At 55.7% G+C, this 19,004-nt stretch overlaps 1 protein-coding gene across 1 annotated transcript; it reads right to left on the bottom strand.

Moving 5' to 3' along the window:
- Positions 1-261: 261 nt before the first annotated feature.
- LOC111139532 (potassium calcium-activated channel subfamily N member 4) lies at positions 262-14,529 on the bottom strand. The gene is made up of 9 exons (XM_022491831.1): positions 13,961-14,529; positions 10,818-10,913; positions 9,170-9,603; positions 6,819-6,954; positions 4,399-4,509; positions 4,157-4,275; positions 3,739-3,808; positions 2,487-2,654; positions 262-2,059 (listed from the first exon to the last, which is right to left on the bottom strand). The coding sequence occupies exons 1-8, from the start codon at positions 14,408-14,410 to the stop codon at positions 2,490-2,492; spliced, it is 1,581 nt and encodes a 526-aa protein (XP_022347539.1). The 5' UTR covers positions 14,411-14,529; the 3' UTR covers positions 262-2,059; positions 2,487-2,489.
- Positions 14,530-19,004: the final 4,475 nt, after the last annotated feature.

The raw sequence follows: 19,004 nt of genomic DNA, 5'->3' as shown, positions 1-19,004 counted from the left end.
ACCTGGGTGGTTCAGTTCAGTGTCTGCCTTCAGCTCAGGCCCTGTTCCCAGGATCCTGGGATCGAGCCCCACGGTGCGCTCCCTGCTCAGCAGGGGGCCTGCTTCTCCCTCTCCCTTTGCCGTTCCCTCTGCTTATGCTGTCTCTCTCTGCCAAATACATAAAATCTTTTAAAAAAAAAATTGTGATAGAGACAAGATTCACGGGACTGTGAGAACTTCAGAAAGGGCTCCCTAGAGAAGGGGACATCCAAGCTGAGGCCTAAAGGAGTGTGCCGGCGGCGGTGGGGTGTGACCAGGGGGAATAAGTTTGGTAGGAGATTGGCAACACTGCGAGGAGGGCTTCCTGCAGGGGGAGGGTGTTGGAAATGTCATCAGAGATCCCATCTAGTTCCTGTCTCCTCTGCTCCCAGGTGGGCTGGCGTCCAGAGGAAGGGCAGTCTGTGGCAATGGGTGGTGCAAGCCCCAGTTTAGCTCTCAGGGCCGACGCATGAGGCTTGCTGTGGATTTGGAGGGAAATCTAAAGATAGCTCAGCAGAAAAGGATGACTCGAAGCCCGGGCTTCCCCGCAAATCGAAGGAAGCAAGGGTGAATCAGCTTCTCAAAGTAGAATGAAGTGGCTGTGGGAAGTGAAACCTCAGTTGGAAGGCCTCAGTCCAAGGCCACTCTGTCTCTGACTCACCTCAGACAGGGTAGAAGGAGGGCTTAGCGCCAGGGCAGGCAGGCTGTGAATCAGGGGCCTGCAGCCAGATTCCCGGGCTCTAGACCGGGCTCCTCTTGAAAGCTCAGTTTCTGCATCTTTACAATGGGGTGGGGCAGGGCGGGAAGTCGTTGTGGTGAATTACAGAAGCGGGGCACACAGTAGGACCTTCAGAAGTGCCAGCCCCTTCCCTTTTCCTGTCTGAGTCGTAGAGGATAATGAAATAAGTATGTGGGGTGGTTTGGGGTTCTTGTTAGTCTCCTGATGGGTGAGTAGTCATCTAGGTTCTGGTGAGAATGAGTGGGGGAGAGAGGGCAGCAGAAGAAACAGCAGCTGCGTGTTGCGTCTGAAAATCAATAGCAATAATAAAAATGATCAACTGTCTCTTGAGTGTTTGGTTCTTGCTAAATACCCGACCCTCTGTGCCACTCTCTGTTGCCGTCTTCACAGCAGTTCCATGGGAAGGTGGACCCATCTTAGAGGTGAGGTAAATTGTTCAGAGAGGTGAAGCCACTTGCCCAGAGTCACACAGCCAGTGGATGGCAGAGTTAGGCTTTGGACCCTGAACCAAAACCTGGGTTTGAAGCCCTTGCTCTTAGCCTTAGATCTGTGGGGTGGGGGCTGTTGAGGACTTCATGGCCTAGTTGTGGCCTATGGAGCTGGGAGGGGGACTTGGAGTAGGTGTCTGCTTTATAGATTGGGAAATGGACAGGGCAAAGGCCTTATGCTAGATGACCTGCCTGTCGGGAATGTACATATGTTTAGAAAGAAATAGCAGCTTCTTCTGGCTTTGTTGAACATTTATTACAAAGTTAAGAGCAGAGACTGGTGAGCTGTACCCCCCCACCCCCCTTCTCTGCACCAGATACTCTCTGCAGCTCCGGCAAACTGTGTCCTCCTGGACCTCCCGCCAGGGAGCGCTGCCTCCCGCCACCTCAGCCTCAGGCCCGGTTCCATTAGCTCGGCAATTCCGTGGTCACTAAGGCATCCCAGGATCTTGGACTCTGGGCCCCCAGTCCCCTCCTCCTCTGGGACCCAGGAGTCTCAGCCCCCAGGCACCTCCACTTCTAACTGAAAGCTGGAGGTCATCCATAGCAGCATAGTAAGGATGTTTTTGTCCAGGGTATGTGGGATAGTAGTGAGACCATTTCCCTTTTGGGGCAAGGGTTTGGGTGTGTGTGGCCACAGCCTTTCTCCTTGAGCCAGTGTCTCCTCAGTCAGTGAGTGAGACCACCCTAAGGTGGGGCCCCTTTGGTCCTTGCACTTGAGGTGCTTTATTCATAGGGCTGAGTCAGGAGTAGCAGGGACAGTGTCCTCCACCTCAATCCTGGGGAAAGTAGCTTGGTTCTTCCTCCATGGGTCCTGGGGAGACAAGCAGAGAGATGGATAGATGGGCCGGAAACCAGAGGGAGGGAGAGCAAGAGCAGGGACACTGAGGTGGAGACAGACACCAGTGGACTAAGGGGGAAGAAAGAGGGTGGGTGTACCTGCCACCAAGAGACCAGGCATCTGGACAGAAACTAGGAACATGCCCAGGAACAGGCAGACAGACCACGCAAAGGAAGGGAGAGGGTATTGAGGGTCAGCAAAGGGGAGAAAGAATGTCTCCCTCCTCCCAGGACTGCCAGTCCAGCCCCAAACTTGAGTCCTCTCCTCCAGATAGGCAGAGCAGAAGAGAAAGAGTAGCATCATCTCCAAGGCCATGCCCTAGTCCTTTGGCCACAAGAGGTGCTATCTACAGGCACCATTTCTCCAGGATGTTTTTCTGCCCGAGTCCCAGCTGCCTCACCAGCTACGTGGCCTCCTGGCTTGGTTCTGGAAGCTGCCTCGACCCCAGGGCAGTGCTAAGCAGCTCAGTCAGCGTGTCCAGCTTCCCTGCCAGGGCGTCCATCCGCTTCTCCAGGGCCTGATGTGAGCTGCTCAGACCCAGCTGCAAGTCACACAGGATCATGTGCATCTGGGCAGAGAGGGGGAGGTGGGAGGTAGCAGCAGGCCAAGCTAGACTTCCTCCTTATCCCAGCTGCCTGGCTCAGTGCTTTTCACACATGGTTTAAATCCTCTTAAAAGCCTGGGGAGTGAGGATTCCGTTCCCATTTTTACAACTACGGAAATGGGCTTGGAACAGTTAAATGACGTGCCCAAGGTGGCTCCTCCGGTAAGGCCTAGCGTTTGTGGAACTGATGAACGACTTCAGGATCCACATAGCCCTTTCATCAGCTTCTCAGACTAGGAGCCACAGCTTTATCCTCAAGGGTATGAAAGTGTGAGCTTTCTATGAGAATTCTTGACCTCTCAGCTTTTGGCCGGATAATCTTTAGAAATTACGACCTGTCAGTTCTGGCACACGGAGGCCCCTACCTCCTCACTGAGACCTGCCGTGCAGTTTAGGGGCCCTGCATCTGTGACTGCTTGCCATGGCCTTGGTGCCAAGGGCCACTGTTTGAATTGTCTCGGGCTAATGAGAAAAAGCAAAGGCTGCTTAATAAGCAAAAGGTGCTGTGAGTCAAGCCAAGGGGTGTGACGTTACCATCCCCAAGCTCCGGCCGAATCCGGTGGTCCCAGCCGGAGAACGGCAAGCGGAGTCAGCCCCGTGGCCCTGGGCCCCTCTTCGCAATAGCAGCAGAGATGGCCTTTTACTGGAACAATGTGCCCTGTCTGTGTCAGATTTGTTCATTTGTGTTTTATTGGTCTTGCCATTTGTGTTTGAACTTGGTTTGTATATTTGCTTTGGTTTTATTGCTGTCTAAGAGTCATAGTTGGAAGGAATTTTGTATCCGTCCGCATTAACTCGACAATAAAAATAATGTAAAACCAAACACTAAAGTTCTTTGTGCGATTTCTTTTTCTAAGGTTAAAAGGGATCGGTCCCCTCCATGAGTTTAAGAAACTGTCATACCATTCATTCAACCACAAACCTTTGTTGAATGTGTGTGTGTTTGCCAGACCCCTGCCAGTGTTCATTATGCTGGGGCTGGATGTCCCTGCCAGCTGCCCTGGCCTCCCTTTTCTTCCAGGCCCTTCCTCCCACAGGGTCCTGGTACCTTGGAGATGTCCACCATGGAGTTCACTTGTTCCCGGAGCTTTCTGTGTTTCAGTCGTACCTGGCGGAACCTGTGGGAAGAAGCCGGAGGTCAGAAGTGATCCCAGCTTGGGGATGGGCTAAGCGGAGGACAGACTCACATAGATGTGGTCCAGTGAGGAAGGGTTGCCAGAGCTGAAACCCCCCTAAGCCCATCTCTTAGGTAGCGCCCCAGGTATCCTGACTGCCCCCCCCATACAGATTGGCACAGACCCACAGACACAGACGCGCAGGACAAGCCATCACAGAGTCACCGTGAGGTCTAGGTGGACATCTGTTCAGCGGGCCTGCACGCCGGTGGCCCAGCCTGGCTGCACACGCACATTCGTTGCCACACACCATGTGGAAGGGAGGAGATGCAAACAGAGGGAGGCCCTCACCTGTTGATGGCAGCCAGCAGCCTGCGCTGGTGCCTGCGGGCAGCCCCGCGCTCCTTCCTGCGTGTGTGTTTGTAAAACATCCAGGCCTCTTGCAGCACTCGGGCAGCTGATTCCTTCATCTGGGGGTGGGCACAGTGTCAGTGGAGGCAGACCCCTAGGGCTCTGGGAGGAGGAGGGGGTGGCGTCTGGACTCCTGGGTCTGAGGGAGGCGTGTGCCGTGGGTGCCATATGCCCATCCTCACCTCTTTGGCGTACTGGATGTCCATCATGAAGTTGTGCACGTGCTTCTCTGCCTTATTAAACTCCAGCTTCCGGGCCACCACGGCCACCAGCAGGGCTGTGCAGCAAACCCCCTGTGGGCACAGCAGACACTATGACGGAGGGCGGAGGGGCTCCGGGGCCACCAGACTCCCTCCTAGAACCCTCCCAACAGCCACAGAAGGCAGGCCAGACCACCCCCGGTGGACAGATGAACAGGCCCAGAGAGGGGAATTGGGGTCCCACACACCCCGAGGGGGTGGAGCCAGGATCAGAGGTCATGTGTCTGAGTCCCACTTGTGGGTGTAGTGTTTATACCACCAGAATGCTCTTTTTTTTTTTTTTTTTGGTTTTTTAAAATTTATTTATTTGACAGAGAGAGAGAGAGATCACAAGCAGGCAGAGAGGCAGGCAGAGAGAGAGAGGAGGAAGCAGGCTCCCCACTGAGCAGAGATCCCGATGCGGGGCTCGATCCCAGGACCCTGAGATCATGACCTGAGCTGAAGGCAGAGGCTTTAACCCACTGAGCCACCCAGGCGCCCCCAGAATGCTCTTTTGTTAAAGGTATGATTGGAGAAGGGGAGAAGGGCTGATCTTGGGTGAGAGGTAGAGCTTGGGCTTCTTCGGGAGCCCTTCCTCCCCACTGCTCACAGCCAGTTAGCCATCAGGTCACCAAAGGTGTCCCTCCCCATCCTTCCACCCCTGTGGCTCCTGGCCACTTCTGGCCCCGTCCTTTCCCTCCTGGACCATCTCCCGGATGACCCGGATGACCCGGACCTGAGGGAGATCTAACATTATGACCCTGCCCCTTTACCCTACTGCCCCAAACTTCTTACCCTCACTTTCAGAGCCTTCAGACAACTCAGACAACTCAGCCTGACCTCAATCTGCCGTAGCTTCCCGAGCATCTTGGTCTGAACACTCCCTGCTTCTCCCAAGACCTCTGGCCGCCAGCTGCTTGGCGGTACCTGCTGTCTTCCCTGAGTTACAGTGAATTTTCTTCTGACGTCTTCCCCTTCCCCAAGATGTGTCTCAGCTCAAGAACACTCTGAACAATTTACTGGTTATAAACACTGGTTCCAGGAACACTTGTGTCCCAAGCCCAGCTCTGAGCACGTTACTTAATGTCTCAGGGGCTCACTTTCTTCCCTATAAAATGGGCATGCCCTCACAGTATTACTCTGTGGGTTCCTTAAGTGAACACCTGGAAAGGGTTCAGCGCAGAGGCTGGCACAGAGTCTGTACTTGATAAAGTTACTTGTGATTATCCCATTGTGTCAGGGAACCTCCCTGCCAGGAACTGAGCTGTGAGCTCAAGTGCAAATTGCCTGATCTCTCTAGGTCTGTTTCTCCTTGTGTCAAATGCGGGAGGAGGTCCCAGGCAGCCCCGAGGATCCCTGACCCTTTGGGAGTGTTTTCCTGGCTGAATCTCTGCCCCTCTTTCTTGGTCCCAAAGACTCACTCCTTTGGGGAGGGGATCACACTTTCCCATTACCCCATCCATGACCAGTGGAAATGTAGCATATCTTTTCTGGGACAGCATCAGGACTGGGGGCCGGCAGCCCTCGGTAGGCAGAGCCAAATCGCAAGGGGAGGTGAAGGCCAAGGCTTTGGTGCTGGGTCCTGGACGAGGATAGGCACTAGGAAGGGGGAGCTGGATGCCTGGGTCTATGAAGGGAAGGTGGTAGATGTCTGGTTTCAGGAGGAGACTAACTCTGGGGAGCCTCCGCCTCATCCTTGACGTGAGCTAGGGTGGGCAGCTGGATGCTTGCGACCAGTTACAAATGACAGCCTTCCCACCCCCACCCCTTGACCCATTTGCCAAGCATTTCCTATGTGCTGGGTGCTGAGACCCTATGTGTGGTTTAACTCATCTCAGGAACCCCATGAGGAATACATTAGTATCAGCATCCCCTTTTTATTATAGGCTTGATCCCAGCTTGGAAGTGGCAGAAGCAGGATCTGAAGACAGGCAGAATGACCCCACAAGCAGGCTTTGGATGAAGCCCTAATGGAGGCTGGAGACTAGATTCCTGTGTCCTGGATAAGCTGGGAAACCAAGGGCCTGTGTCCTAGACTGAGAGGGTAAGGGGGTGAGGAGGAGGATGTCTGAGCCTTCATGAGGCTCAGGGTGGATTCCTGGATTCTGGAAGGAAATGGGGCTGGGAAGTCAGGGGCCTATGTTTTCCAGGATGGTGAGTTCTAGGGTCCTAAATTCCAAGGAGAACAAGGATTTAGGGGATGGGTTCTTGGATTTTGAAAGGAAATGGGGCTGTGGGTGTCCAGATACCCAAGTTCCTTGGGGGTGGTGTCCTTGAGTCCCTTTGTTGGCTCCATGATTTCTTTGGGCCCAAGAGATACACAGTTGGGGGTAGGGGTAGGGTCCTGTAGGGGCTGTACTCACCATGACTCCAGTGCAGAGACAAACAATCTTGCCCCACATGGTGCCTGGCACCACGTCTCCATAGCCAATGGTCAGGAATGTGATGGGGATCAGCCACAGTGTGTCTGAAAGGTGTCCGGTGGCATTAACGGCCTGCCTGTGGGGAAGGAGGGGTTAGTTCTAAAACCCTACCCCAGGGCTTCCCTTGATGTCTGATATTCTCCTTCCTAACACACCCACAGTCCCCAGAAGCATTCAGAGAAAAAGTCTGTAAATTCTGGGCTTTGGAGAGCCTGCCTGGCTTCCTCTCTGCTATGCGAGCTGGGCAAGATATGCTCAGCCTTTCTGGGCTGTGGCATTTGAACCTGGATCCAGCCAATTCCAAGGCTTGTTTGGTTTTCGTTAGGCTACCAGGACTGCTGCTTTCTGAGCAGGTTGAGAGGTTGAGAGGTGACAGAAACCCAGCCCAGAGTCCTCTTGTCACACCCTGGCAGGGATCTGCATACACACAGAGGAAGGGGTGATTTTTTTCTCTTTTCTCTTCTCTTCTCTTCTTTTCTCTCTCTCTCTCTCTCTTTCTTTCAGATTTTATTATTTTTTTAAATTAACCTCTACACCCAGTGTGGGGTTCAAACTCACAACCCCAAGATCAGGATTCATATACTCCACCAACTGAGCCAGCCAGGCACCCCAGAGGTGCCTTTTTCTAATGTTCATAAAGATGCTTTATGGCCTACAGATGGTCCTGTCAAGACTAAAAAGGCAGGATCCTGCCCTCCCTTCCCCCCACTTCATAGAAGGGGACGTTTAATTTGAGCCATGGAAGGGACTGAAAATCCTGATTTGTCTAAACTTGAGCCCACAGACCCCTTGTATAAGGGTCAGCAAGGAACGCTTCATTCGTGAGGCCCAAGACATGTCAGACCCACTACTCTAGTGTTTGGATGTAGGGACTGAATTTGCACTGTTAAGCCCTACTCCCCTCATCTGGAAGTACATTCAAGTTTGAGGACTTCTGCCCTGGGGTTGAGAAATTTGACCCCCCTTACCCACCCTCCCATTTTTCAGATGAGAAACATGGTGGCAGGAAAACAGAGCCTACAAGATGTATCAGTTAAAAATCCTGAAAGAGGGGTGCCTGGGTGGCTCAGCGGGTTAAAGCCTCTGCCTTCAGCTCAGGTCATGATCCCAGGGTCCTAGGATCGAGCCCCCGCATCAGGCTCTCTGCTCTGCTCTGTGGGGAACCTGCTTCCCTCTCTCTCTCTGCCTGCCTCTCTGCCTACTTGTGATCTCTGTCTGTCAAATAAATAAAATCTTTAAAAAAAAAATCCTCAAAGATTAGAATTGCTGGGGAGACTTCAAAGATGGTAAAATTTCACACCCATTTCACAGATGAGGAAACAGAGGGTCAGAGAGAAAGGATCTAAAGCCAGTGCTTGTCTTTCCCCACCTCCCCTCAAGAATCCTTTCCCAGGGGTGCCTGGGTGGCTCAGTGGGTTAAAGCCTCTGCCTTTGGCTCAGGTCATGGTCCCGAGGTCCTGAGATCGAGCCCTACATCGGGCTCTCTGCTCAGCAGGGGGCCTGCTTCCTCCTCTCTCTCTCTCTCTCTCTCTCTCTCTCTCTCTCTGCCTGCTTGTGATCTCTATCAAATAAATAAAAAAAATCTTTAAAAAAAAAAAAAAAGAATCCTTTGCCAGATGTACTAAACCAGAGGTCCCGAACTTGAGCCGGGGTCAGAATGCCTTGTTAAAACAGACTGCTTGGCCCCCACCTGCCAGAGTTTTGGATTTGTTAGGTGTGGGTAGGGCCTGAGAACTTGGGTTTGCAGCAGGCTCCCAGGTGACACTGCCAGTTCTGGAACCACACCTTAGGACCAACTGGCTAAGATTAATGTCACTTTCTTTATCTGTAAGAGAGAGGACCTGAGGTCCAGCCTGCAGTGTGTCCAGTAGGCGGCCTGGAATCCTCCATCCATTCCCTGCAGGAAATTCCCTTCCAGAGCAGCCCCAAATCACCACCGTCCCAGGATGGCGGGGAGCACCCCAGTGCATCTGTGCTAATTCAGAAAAGGTGTCCATACCCTCCAAGGAGGCAGTTGCAACCTTTGGCCAGGCCCCAGTACCTGGGTTTAGAGACTGAACAGGTGCCCGGAGACCTAAGACAGGACAGGTGTGGAAGCGGGGAAGGAAGGGCTTGCTGGGGTCTGTGTGTGTCTGGGGAGACTGGAGGCTGCAGGCGGAGGAAGGGCGGGAGCTGGCCCGTTGGTTCCTCCCTGCCGAGTGGATGAGTGCGGACCCCGGAGGGCAGCTGGGGCTGTGAGCGGCTTCTCCAGATGCTCTAAGTCCCCCCACCCTTCACCGCAGCACCCTCACCTCTCAGCCACCGACAGCACCCAGGCGGTGGTGAGCCAGAGGCCAAGCGTGAGGCAGAGCAGCAGGCGACCGGGGTGCGTGTTCATGTACAGCTTGGCCACGAACCAGTGGCGGAAGCGGACCTGGTTGAGGGCGCCGATGCTGCGGTAGGACGCGTTGAGCAAGACGCCGCTGCGCAGGAGGACCGCGCGGGGCACCAGGTAGAGGCGCAGCAGCATGGCCAGCGACAGCAGCGCCTCGCCCTCATCCAGGAAGCCCGGCCAGGACTGCGTTGCCGCCGCCGTGGGCCCGGACCCCAAACCCTGGGCGCACGGCGGACCCTGCACCGGCGCGGGATGCAGCGCGCACACAGCCAGCTCCAGCACGATCTGCGCCGCCTGCCGCCCGGTCAGCGCCACGCGCCAGTCCCGGAGCCCGTTGTCGGTCATGAACAACTGCGGGGAAGGGACAGACGGGGGAGGGGGTCACAAGAAGGTCAGGTGGCCGCCCGCCTGCCAGAACCAGGAGATAAGGGGGGCCGCCTACCAGGGTCAGGATGGGTGGGGTTGGGGAGGGTGGGGAAGGAGTGGGGCAGGACCTTGAGGAGGACCTCTCTCCACTTTCTTCCTAACGCCCTCCCCCTCGGTTTCGGCCCGCTTCCAGAATTTCCTGTGTACCCCCACATTGTTCTATATATTGAAGGTACCGGTGCACAGAGCAGAAAGCCCTGCCTCCTGGGAGCCTACAGTCCTGATGCACGGAGCCACCTCCTCCTGTTTCTGGGGCCCGGGGAGTAATTAACTGAAAACCACGCCCCATAGCCAACATTTACAGGGCACTTTGAATGGGCCAGGCACTGCTCTATCTGCTTTACATGTTATGACTCAGGGAATGCTCCCAACACAGTGAAATTGAAAGCATTTTACCCCCATTTTACAGGTGCAGAAACTCAGGCCCTGGTCTTTCAGCTGTGGCGGCACAGCTGAGCTACAAATCCAGGCCACTTAACTGTTTGACTAGTGATGATAATGTGTACTTTCTACTGAGCAGGTGCCACAGGGGGGAATGACTACACATGATGGATAACCCCCATTTTATATACAGAGGTTTGGGGGGAAGGGGTAGAGGTAACAGGATCTAGGGATGTGGGGGATGGGATGAGGGGAGGGCGCTGGTGGAGAGTTGAGCGCCAGGATGAGACCGGACGTGGGAGTGGGGTGATGGGTGGAACACCCCCCCACCCCTGGAGTCTAGGGGGTAATTGGCACAGAGGTGGGGAGCTCAGGAGTGGGGAAGGACCCTCAGGCACATAGCCTGGATTTCAGGTTACTTGGAACTGGAGTAGGTGGGGCCCCGGACATGGAGGACAGAGATCTGGGGGGCTGGGCCTGGAGTGAGGCTGCCTGTGGGTGGGAGCTCTCAGCATCCATGGGCATGCAAGGGGGGACAGAGCTGCAGGGGTGCATGGGACTGGGTTGCTCCAGGAGGCTCGGTCTGTCTATCTGTGGTTCTTCTCATCTCGGTGGGTGAGGGTGTGGACAAATCTCAGGGTGGAGAAACCTCATTACTCAGACCAGGAGGAGGAGGAGGGTGGAAAGTGTGAGCTGACAGGGAGCCATGGGGGCTGGGGGGGAGTAAGGAAGGGGCCCAGGGGTGGGGCCTGCCCTACCTGGACCTCTTTGGCGTGAAATGCCACGATAAGACAAAGGAGCAAGAAGGTGGAAATGCTGATGGTGCATTTAACCAGGAACAGGTAGAGCGCCCACTGTTGGAAGGGACAGAAAAAGGGGTAAGATTCTAGGTTTCCAACTGGTCAGTCCCCTCTACCTTCCTCCCATAATGCCATCCCTTCTCAATTCCCAATTTCCTGGCCTCCGCCACCCATTCCTCCCTGCCTGTCCTCCCCCCACCCCCGTCCCCGCAAAACCTGATTCCACCCAGTGTCTCAGTTTTGGGGAACTCTCAAAACCATCTGGTCCCCAAGGAAAGTGGTCTCTTCCTTCCCAGCCTGACAGCCCCGGCTCAGATGCCGGTGTGTACCCTCCTCTTCAGCCTTTCTCATGGGATCCACACCTGAGGGGAGACCTTATAGCTCACAGCCCTTTTTAATTCCCCCATCCCCTCCCCCACCAAAAATAGTTCCTCAGTTAGGGGGTGGGGGAGTGGGGAGGTCTAGAAACAGACATCTGGCCTCCAGAAAGTTCCCCCGCCCTTCCCTGACCACACAGCTGGTCCAACCCTAGAAAGCAACCTGCCTTAGAAGATCCTACCACCTTCCCAATTCCCCAAGAAACCTAGAAATGATCACCCAATACTCAAGAATGAATGACACCCTCCCACCCCCCACCCCATCCAGGTCACTGGGTCCCCGAGACCCCAGTCCCAGCTCTGAGGAACGCCCCTGGGTCCTGGCCCCTGCATCTCCTTCCCCCTGCCCTCTCTCCTGGCTCTAAGCCCAGGGCAGATCTGGCCGGAAGCACATGGCCTCCAGAAACCACGGAGAGACTTTTTTTTCCTCTCTCTTTGTGTGGCAATACCTTGGAGAGATCTAGAATTCTGGAAGAAGAGGTTTAGGGGGGCCTGGGACTGCTGGATCCCCAGGAGGAGTGGGGAGGGGTCCCTGCCTGACAAATGTTGTGGGGGAGGGGGATCCACCTGGGCTCCCCTGCTGAGCTCAGCACCTGTTTCTCCGAAGATGTCTGCCAGCTCCCGCAGCGGGCCAGGGCCCCACCTCTGTGCAGGGGAAGAGGGCCAATTTCCTGCCCCAGGGGACCTGCCCCCCCCAACCCTCCCCAAACAATGGTGCTGTTGTTCTTAGCCCTCCCCTACCCCCTTATCCTCCTAAGGCTCCCTGGTTCCCTGTCCCTTTCTTTAGTTTGTCACAAACTCCACTCCGCTAGACACAGCCCCTGCCCACACGGCACCCCACTTCTACTTTGCTGGTTCCTCTTCCCCCAAACCCCTGACTCAGTCTCTGAAATTTCCCTGTCTCTGGGGATGCTTCTGTTTCGATCTCTGTTTATGTCTGAGGGTCTCCGTTTCTGTCAGACTTTCCATCTTTCTGTGTGTATCTCAACTTGGGGAACTCTGTCTTTCACTGTCTCTTACTGCATCATTGTCTCTGTCTCACACTGCCTTTGTCTCTCAATGTCTCTGTCTCTCAGTCTCAGTCTCTCTCCACCCCTCCTCCTGCTGATTTCAACAGCTTGTTCCCCTGCACTTCCCCAGCTGGGCACCTGCCTCTCCTTCAGCCCCTCCCCACTGGGGAGCAGGTGTCTGGGTCCCTGCAAAATGGGCTCCTAAGACTGAGATGGCGGTGGAGAGGAGGCATGGATGTTGTCAAGGCCCAAGTAGAAAGGGGGCTGAGGAGGACCCTTAGGACCACCTATCTCAACCCTTACCCCCAGTTTACAGATGGGGAAACTGAGGCCCAGAAAGCTGCAGCAGCTTTCCTAGAGTCCAGCTGCTGGAGACAGCAGACTGGCAAATGGCAGAGGGAAGGAAGAAATGAGAGGTGAGAAGGGGGAGAGAGGGAGTAAGGAAGGAAAGACCCCCTGTCCCTTTCCATCTGCAGGGAGCTCAGGCCCCACCTCCCCTGCTGGGTGGGGTTCTGAAGCGTGGGAGCGGCGGGTAGGCCCTGGCCATGCTTCCTGTTGGCATGGGCTTCCGTAGCCCCACCCCCCCGTGCCCGCTGCCCTGGCCTCGGCTCCCAGGACAGAGGAAGCTGGGCTGCCCTGACCCTCCATGTGGCTCCTGGTCACTTTGGAACTGCGCTCCTCTGCCACCACCCCCAAATCCAAGCCTGAACCTCCCTCCTCCAGGAATGCCCCCCAACCCAGTCCTCACGTCAGCCTCCCCAGCCAGCCCAACTCCACATCCCTTACCCTAGACAGTTCTCCAACCCCTCCTTTCCGGTTAAGCAACTCTGTTCTGTCCTTAAACCACTGATTCTGACCCCTGTCCTCTATCTGCCCCATCGCTGCCCAGACTGAGGCTGGAATGTGCCGAGAGCCTGCTCAGACCTGTCCTGGCCCCACCTGTCCTTTTCCTCCCCACCGACTCTATCAGGCCCCCCTTCCCCCAAAGACGCTCTAAGCCTCCTTCAGACCCAGGAGCCTGGGCTCCCTGCCCCCTCCCCTGGGACCTAGGAGCCCAAGACACTGTACACCTACTTCTCCATTATGCCCCAGAATAGCATGCAGACCCTGGGGAGGCTGGGACTGATGCACATGGGAGGGGCAGGGGGCTGTTTCCCATTTCCCACCCCCACCCCAGCCAGTTTTTTTGGTCTCTGCCCTCTGCTGGGGAGGCACTGGGTAAACCTGCGTTTAGATAAGGACCAAGGAGCCGCCACCTAGTTGGAAGAAGTTAGCCTTTCTCCCCACCCTTCCTTCACTGAACCTGAGGCTACCCCTCCCCTGATCTCTTCTTGGGAGACTGGAGGATCTGGTCAGCCACCCCCTGACCTCAAGGGGTCTCGGGCTTCCAGGTGTCCCATACAAACCTTCAAAGACTGAGACACTGAGACCCATGTTCCCTTCTTTTTGCAGAGAGAGCCCTGAACATTTATCTCCCTTGGGCCCCAGGAGTCCAGACCCTCAGCCCCCTCCTCCTTCAGACCCAGGAGTCCAGAACCCTAGCTCCTCCTCCCTCAGAGTTAGGGGTTCAGGTCCCCGGGTCCTCCCCTCTCAGACTTAGGACTCCAGCCCCTCCTCCCTCACACGTAGGGTCCTGACCACCAGTCCCTCCTCCCTCAGACCCAGGAGTCTCAGCCCCCAGCCTCCCGTGGCCCAGGATAAGAGCTCCACTCACCGGGCACCCTCCGAACCACAGCATCTCCGCGTGCAGCACCATGAGTCCAATGCCAACTCCCGCCAGCGCTAGCGCCCAGCCAGCCAGCCACTTCTCCTGCTCCAGCAGCCGCTTTCGCCGCTGTAGGGCCCCCAGGCCTGGCACCAGCTCCCCGCCCATGGCCCCTGCGGTCTTGGGGCTCAGCCAGCTTCCTGCCCAGGGTCCCCCACCTCGCAGCACACAAAGGGCAGCCACTGTGGCTTGCAGGTCCTCGGCCTGCTCTGCTCCTCGCTCTGGGGCTCTTGCTTTGAGGCACAGAGGAGTCTGTGCCCTCTGGGGGTGGTGACGGCTGGGCAGGGCAGGGAGGGGCCGGCATGGCCCTTGGGCAGAGGGAAGGCTCCCCAACCACCCTTCGCAGCCTGAGGAGGGACTGGGGTGTGTCTTGGGGCAGAGCAAGGAAGAGGCGTGCATCCACGTGGATGAAGACACATACTGGCACACAATAGATTGTGTCACACAAAACGGTCTGCCCTCTGTAACACACACCTAAACTCAGCCACACCCAGACACCACAAGACACCCGGTGACAAACCCTCACACACACCACGGCCGGAGACGGGACCGAACACACATGGGGCACACACCACAACCTACAGTGAGTGACTCACAACTCCCTGATGAGCTCTGCAGCCCACAGCCACACCCAGACACCACACAGATGGTGTGACACACGCCGGCACTCAGCACGGCAGGCAGTGCCCTGTGGCTCCCGTGACCACCCAAACCGTTCACACACAGGCACAGAAAACTGCAATCGAAACTGGGACAACATCCTCTTGCCCAGACAGTCACCCCCAGGCTCTCTTGCTCCATTAGCACAACATACACCAACGGTTCCTGACACACATCAGGTTACTGAGTCACACCCACGTGCCGCACTCAACATCCCTGTGTGAACCATGTGCTAACGGCGTCCCAGACGTGATACACCTGTGCACTGGCACCCAACACGTGTGGACACACAACATTTGGGGACACACCACGGCAGTCCTCAGGCCCCCAGCACACAGTGAAACACACGCGGATGGCATGTGACAGGTCACACTCGCACAACGATCCACACCCAGACTCACCAGGACATACAACACGCCCCAGCGCCCAGAGCCATTCAAACGTGTGGTCAGAACAGTGGGAACGGACACGTGTAGAGACCCGCAGTGCACAGCGACACACACAGAAACCCAAACAGCCCAGGATAGGTTTTGGTGCCTCACAGGGACACGACCTAGAATAGTAGCCCTGGGGGTGAAGGTGGGGGGCGGGGCCCCTGACATGGAAATGCAGCATCGCCTCTGACTGACAAGCTACAAATGGCACACCATATACTCCAACACACGTGGCCACACAAACACCGAGTGACACAAAACATGCTGCCATAGTATTTCCCAACACTACCTTTTGTGAACACCCTGGATCACGTAAAACATCAGGGGGACCCACTGACACAGCTGACACCGAAGCCTGCGACAACACCACACGCCACACCAGGGGCTACCCTCCGCTGCGGCGCACTACACAGCCACACAAACACAGCACACTCTGAGTGTGGGCACCCAGGCTGTGTTCTCGGCAGGGAAAGGAGAGCCCGCCCCAAATGGACACAGCCCTGGGCGCGACCCATAGGGTCACATCTCTGACTGACAGCTCACCTTTGCACCAAAAAGCCATGTAACAGAGACACAACACACAGTGACGGACAGAACAGCAAATGCAGTACAGGGTGACTCCCGGAGGGACACGCGGTGTGCTGGAATGTCACTGCGTGCAGCCGTGCCGGAGAAGCACACGGGTCTGTGTGCCATACATGGGGACACAGACCCAAACTCTGGGGAGATGCCGGCCGGGTTACACTAAACACCTCGCACACACTGACCTCTGAGACGCAGCCAGTAGCCAGGCAGGCACCACTCTAGAGGGAGCTCACAGACACGACCCCTCTCCCTCCCGTGTCAGATGTCAGGCAGGAACACGGACCCGCCAGCCACAGGGAAACGAGACACTCACGCACAGACATGTCTGGCAATGCACCAACACAGCCCACGCAGACACACCCGGAGACACCAAACCGCGCACACACACAGACACGCCTGGTGACAAAAACACAACCCGTGCTGGTGCCCCGCCCGGTCCGTGGCACCCATGTGATTCCCAGTCTGGGTAGAGACATGCGGGAGAGTGATGGAGACACACCCGGGCACACCCAGACACACCCAGACACCATGCGCGTGCCCGGGGGGAGAAAACGCTGCTGCCGGCACCGTGGAGGCTGCGGCCGGGATGCCCCCCAGCTACCCGCCACCCCTGTGGCCTGGCTCTGGTCTCTCTGCACCTCTCAGGTTCTTGGGCCTTACCTAGGAATGCTCCCTCAGTCTCTCCTGCTCTAGAAGCCGCTGGGTCTGTGCTGTCTTTATCTCTGTCTCTGCCTTTCCCTGTCTCTCTTGTTCTCTCCCCCATTCCTTGACCTCTGTCTCTTCTGGCTCTGTCTCTCAGTATCTCTGACTCTCTCAGTATCTCTTCTCTCTCTCTCTCTCTGTCTCTTAGCCTCTTTGTGTCTCTGTGTCTCTCTTAGCATCTCTATCTCTGTCTCCATCTTTGTGTCCCTGTTTTCTATTTCATCCCCTCTCCTTGTCACTGTCTCTCTGTCTCCATCTCTGTCTGTGCTCTCTGTGTCCCTGCCTTTTGCTGACTCTAGGTCTCTCTATCTCTGCCTGTGACTCAGTTTCTCCGTCTCCATCTCCCTGCCTCCAGACCTCCCTTTGGACCTCTCTCTCTGGTTCTGCCTCTCTCTCTGGACCCCTCCATGCTTGTCTCTGCCTCAGCTGCTCTCTTCCATCCACCAGCACAGCCGGGGACAGCCGTACCCTTTCTGGTTCCACCAGCCCCACTCAGAGGCAGGAGGCCAGAGACACAGGCTGCCGCTGCCCGAGTCGGAGGCCTCGAAACGGAGACTTCCAGTCACAGCCCCTGTGCCACCATGCCTCAGTGCGGGCCCTAGTGAAAACTGATGGGGTGGGGGGAACAACCAGAGAGACTCCGAGGGGTGCAGCCAGGCGGGGAGAAGGAAGAGGAGGAGAGAATTTGAAAAAATCGAAGAGGTGGAGAGAAGAGGTGAAGGGAAAGCAGGCGCCGGGATCAGGACAGGGAAGTTAGAGCAGACAGAAGTTTTGTCTCCAAAGAGACCACAACTAAGAGAGAAAAACGGAGCGAAGGCTGGCCATGGGAGAGGCCAGGGTGGGCAGCAATGGGGTCACAGTGGGAAAGGCACTTGCCTCCAAACGGAAGTTCTGGGATGTGGGGGTCAGTCGGTAGGACACACCGCTCCAGAACCAGCTCCCTCCAGCCCAGGGAGGGGCTGAGCCAGGGGGTGGGGGTGACTCAGGGCCCCAGAGCTTCCTGTGACTCAGCCCTTGGTCCCAACCCTGAAGGGGGGAGTGAAGAGGGAGAGGGGTCTCTGTAAAAGAGAGGGAGGAGGAACACCAGAGGACCTCTCTGCCTAGGTTGCCCCCCTCAGAGGAGGGGGTGGGCTGCTGCATGAGACTTTGAGGGGAGGAGGGGACTGGGGGTGTGGACTCCTGGGTCTGAGGGAGGAGGGGCTGGAGAACTGGATCTCGGGGTCTGAGGTAGGAGGGGGTGGGGGTATGGACTCCTGGGTCTGAGGGAGGAGGGGCTGGAGGCCTGGACTCCTGGGTCTGAGGGATAGGGGGTTGGGGCCTATACTCCTGGGTCTGAGAGAGGAGAGGGTAAGGGGAAGGACTCTGGGTCGGAGGGAGGAGGGGCTGGGGGGGTTTGAGGGGGCTGGGGCTGGATCACATTCTCCTGGTCCAGGAAGGCTAGAAGAACTGATTCCAAAGTCCCTGGGACTTTTCGTTGGCCTGGTCCCAGCTGCCCCACCTTCATCCCAGCCCCATCTCCGGGCCTGGAAAGGACCCAGGTGCCTTGGGGCCCAGCCGGAAGGGGCTAAGGACAAAGAGTTGTTTAACTGGGCAGGGTGGTGGAGGGGAGAGAAGAGGGTGTCTCAGGCGGAAAGGTCACTCGTCGCCCCGGGCTTGTGCAGGGAAAGGCGGGGCTGCGCCAGGAGGAAGACATCCTTCATGAAAGTCAGAGACTTGTGGAGGCAAATCCACCACGGCTGGTCTTTTTGATTTAGGCATTTGGAGGTTTCAGGGCATGGGATACTGCCACCTAACGGTGGCTTTGGGAACTGTAGGCACCTGCTTGTCCAGGCTAGTTTCCTGTCTGCATATATTGAGCACCGATTAAGTGCCATGTCCTGATGTAAGTATCGAGGGTGTAGTAAAAACAAAACAGACAAAATCCCTGCCCTCATGGAACTTCCATGCTAAAGAAAGTTTTGTGGTTCCGTCAATCTCTCTCACTCTGTCTGAGTCTTTGCTTCTATCTCACTGGCCTATATCCTGGTCTTTGTCTTCAAGTCCATGCGTTTTTCTTTTTTCCTTTTTGTTTCTCTCTGTTTCTGTTTACTTTATCCTTTACATATCTCTATTCACCACCAATTAAAAATGAGGTATATTAAGTTCAATTAGCTAACATGTATTACATCATTAAAAATTATGTATATTATTTTAAGACATATATAAAATTAAATTATAAATTGTATGTAACTAAATAATTACATCTCACAATTTGGGACTCCACAGACCTTGGTTCAAATCTTGCCATGGCCACTGACTATTTTTGTGTGGAATATAGCACACGTACAGCCTGGGTTAGGGATGGACCTGTATTCACGTCTAGCTCTGCGATCTTAGCTGTGTGTCCTGCAAAATGGGGATGATACCCATATCACAGGGATGCTTGAGAATTAGATGAATATCCACAGTCCTCAAGACAGGACCTGGTGTATATTTTGTTGTTGTTGTTTTTAGAGGGAGGAGGGGCAGAATGAGAGAGAGAATCTTAAGCAAATGCCACGCCTAGTGTGGAGGGGGCTTCATCTCAGGACCCTGATGAGATCATGACCTGAGCTGAAATCAAGACTTGGACG

The sequence above is a fragment of the Enhydra lutris genome, unplaced genomic scaffold (genome assembly GCF_002288905.1).
Source record: "Enhydra lutris kenyoni isolate GAN:26980312 unplaced genomic scaffold, ASM228890v2 scaffoldscaffold110, whole genome shotgun sequence".
Classification (NCBI taxonomy): Eukaryota; Metazoa; Chordata; class Mammalia; order Carnivora; family Mustelidae; genus Enhydra; species Enhydra lutris.
This window is presented reverse-complemented; position numbering and strand designations above follow the sequence as displayed.

What these genes read in the sequence shown, in the direction of transcription:
- LOC111139532 (XM_022491831.1), bottom strand. Translation starts at nt 14,410, where the DNA reads ATGCACGCCTCTTCCTTGCTCTGCCCCAAGACACACCCCAGTCCCTCC. An exon ending in GTGCTGTCGGTGGCTGAGAG is followed by an intron (nt 6,955 to 9,169) that starts GTGAGGGTGCTG and finishes CCTTCCCCACAG; the next exon opens with GCAGGCCGTTAATGCCACCG. An exon ending in CCATGGTGGACATCTCCAAG is followed by an intron (nt 2,655 to 3,738) that starts GTACCAGGACCC and finishes CTCTCTGCCCAG; the next exon opens with ATGCACATGATCCTGTGTGA.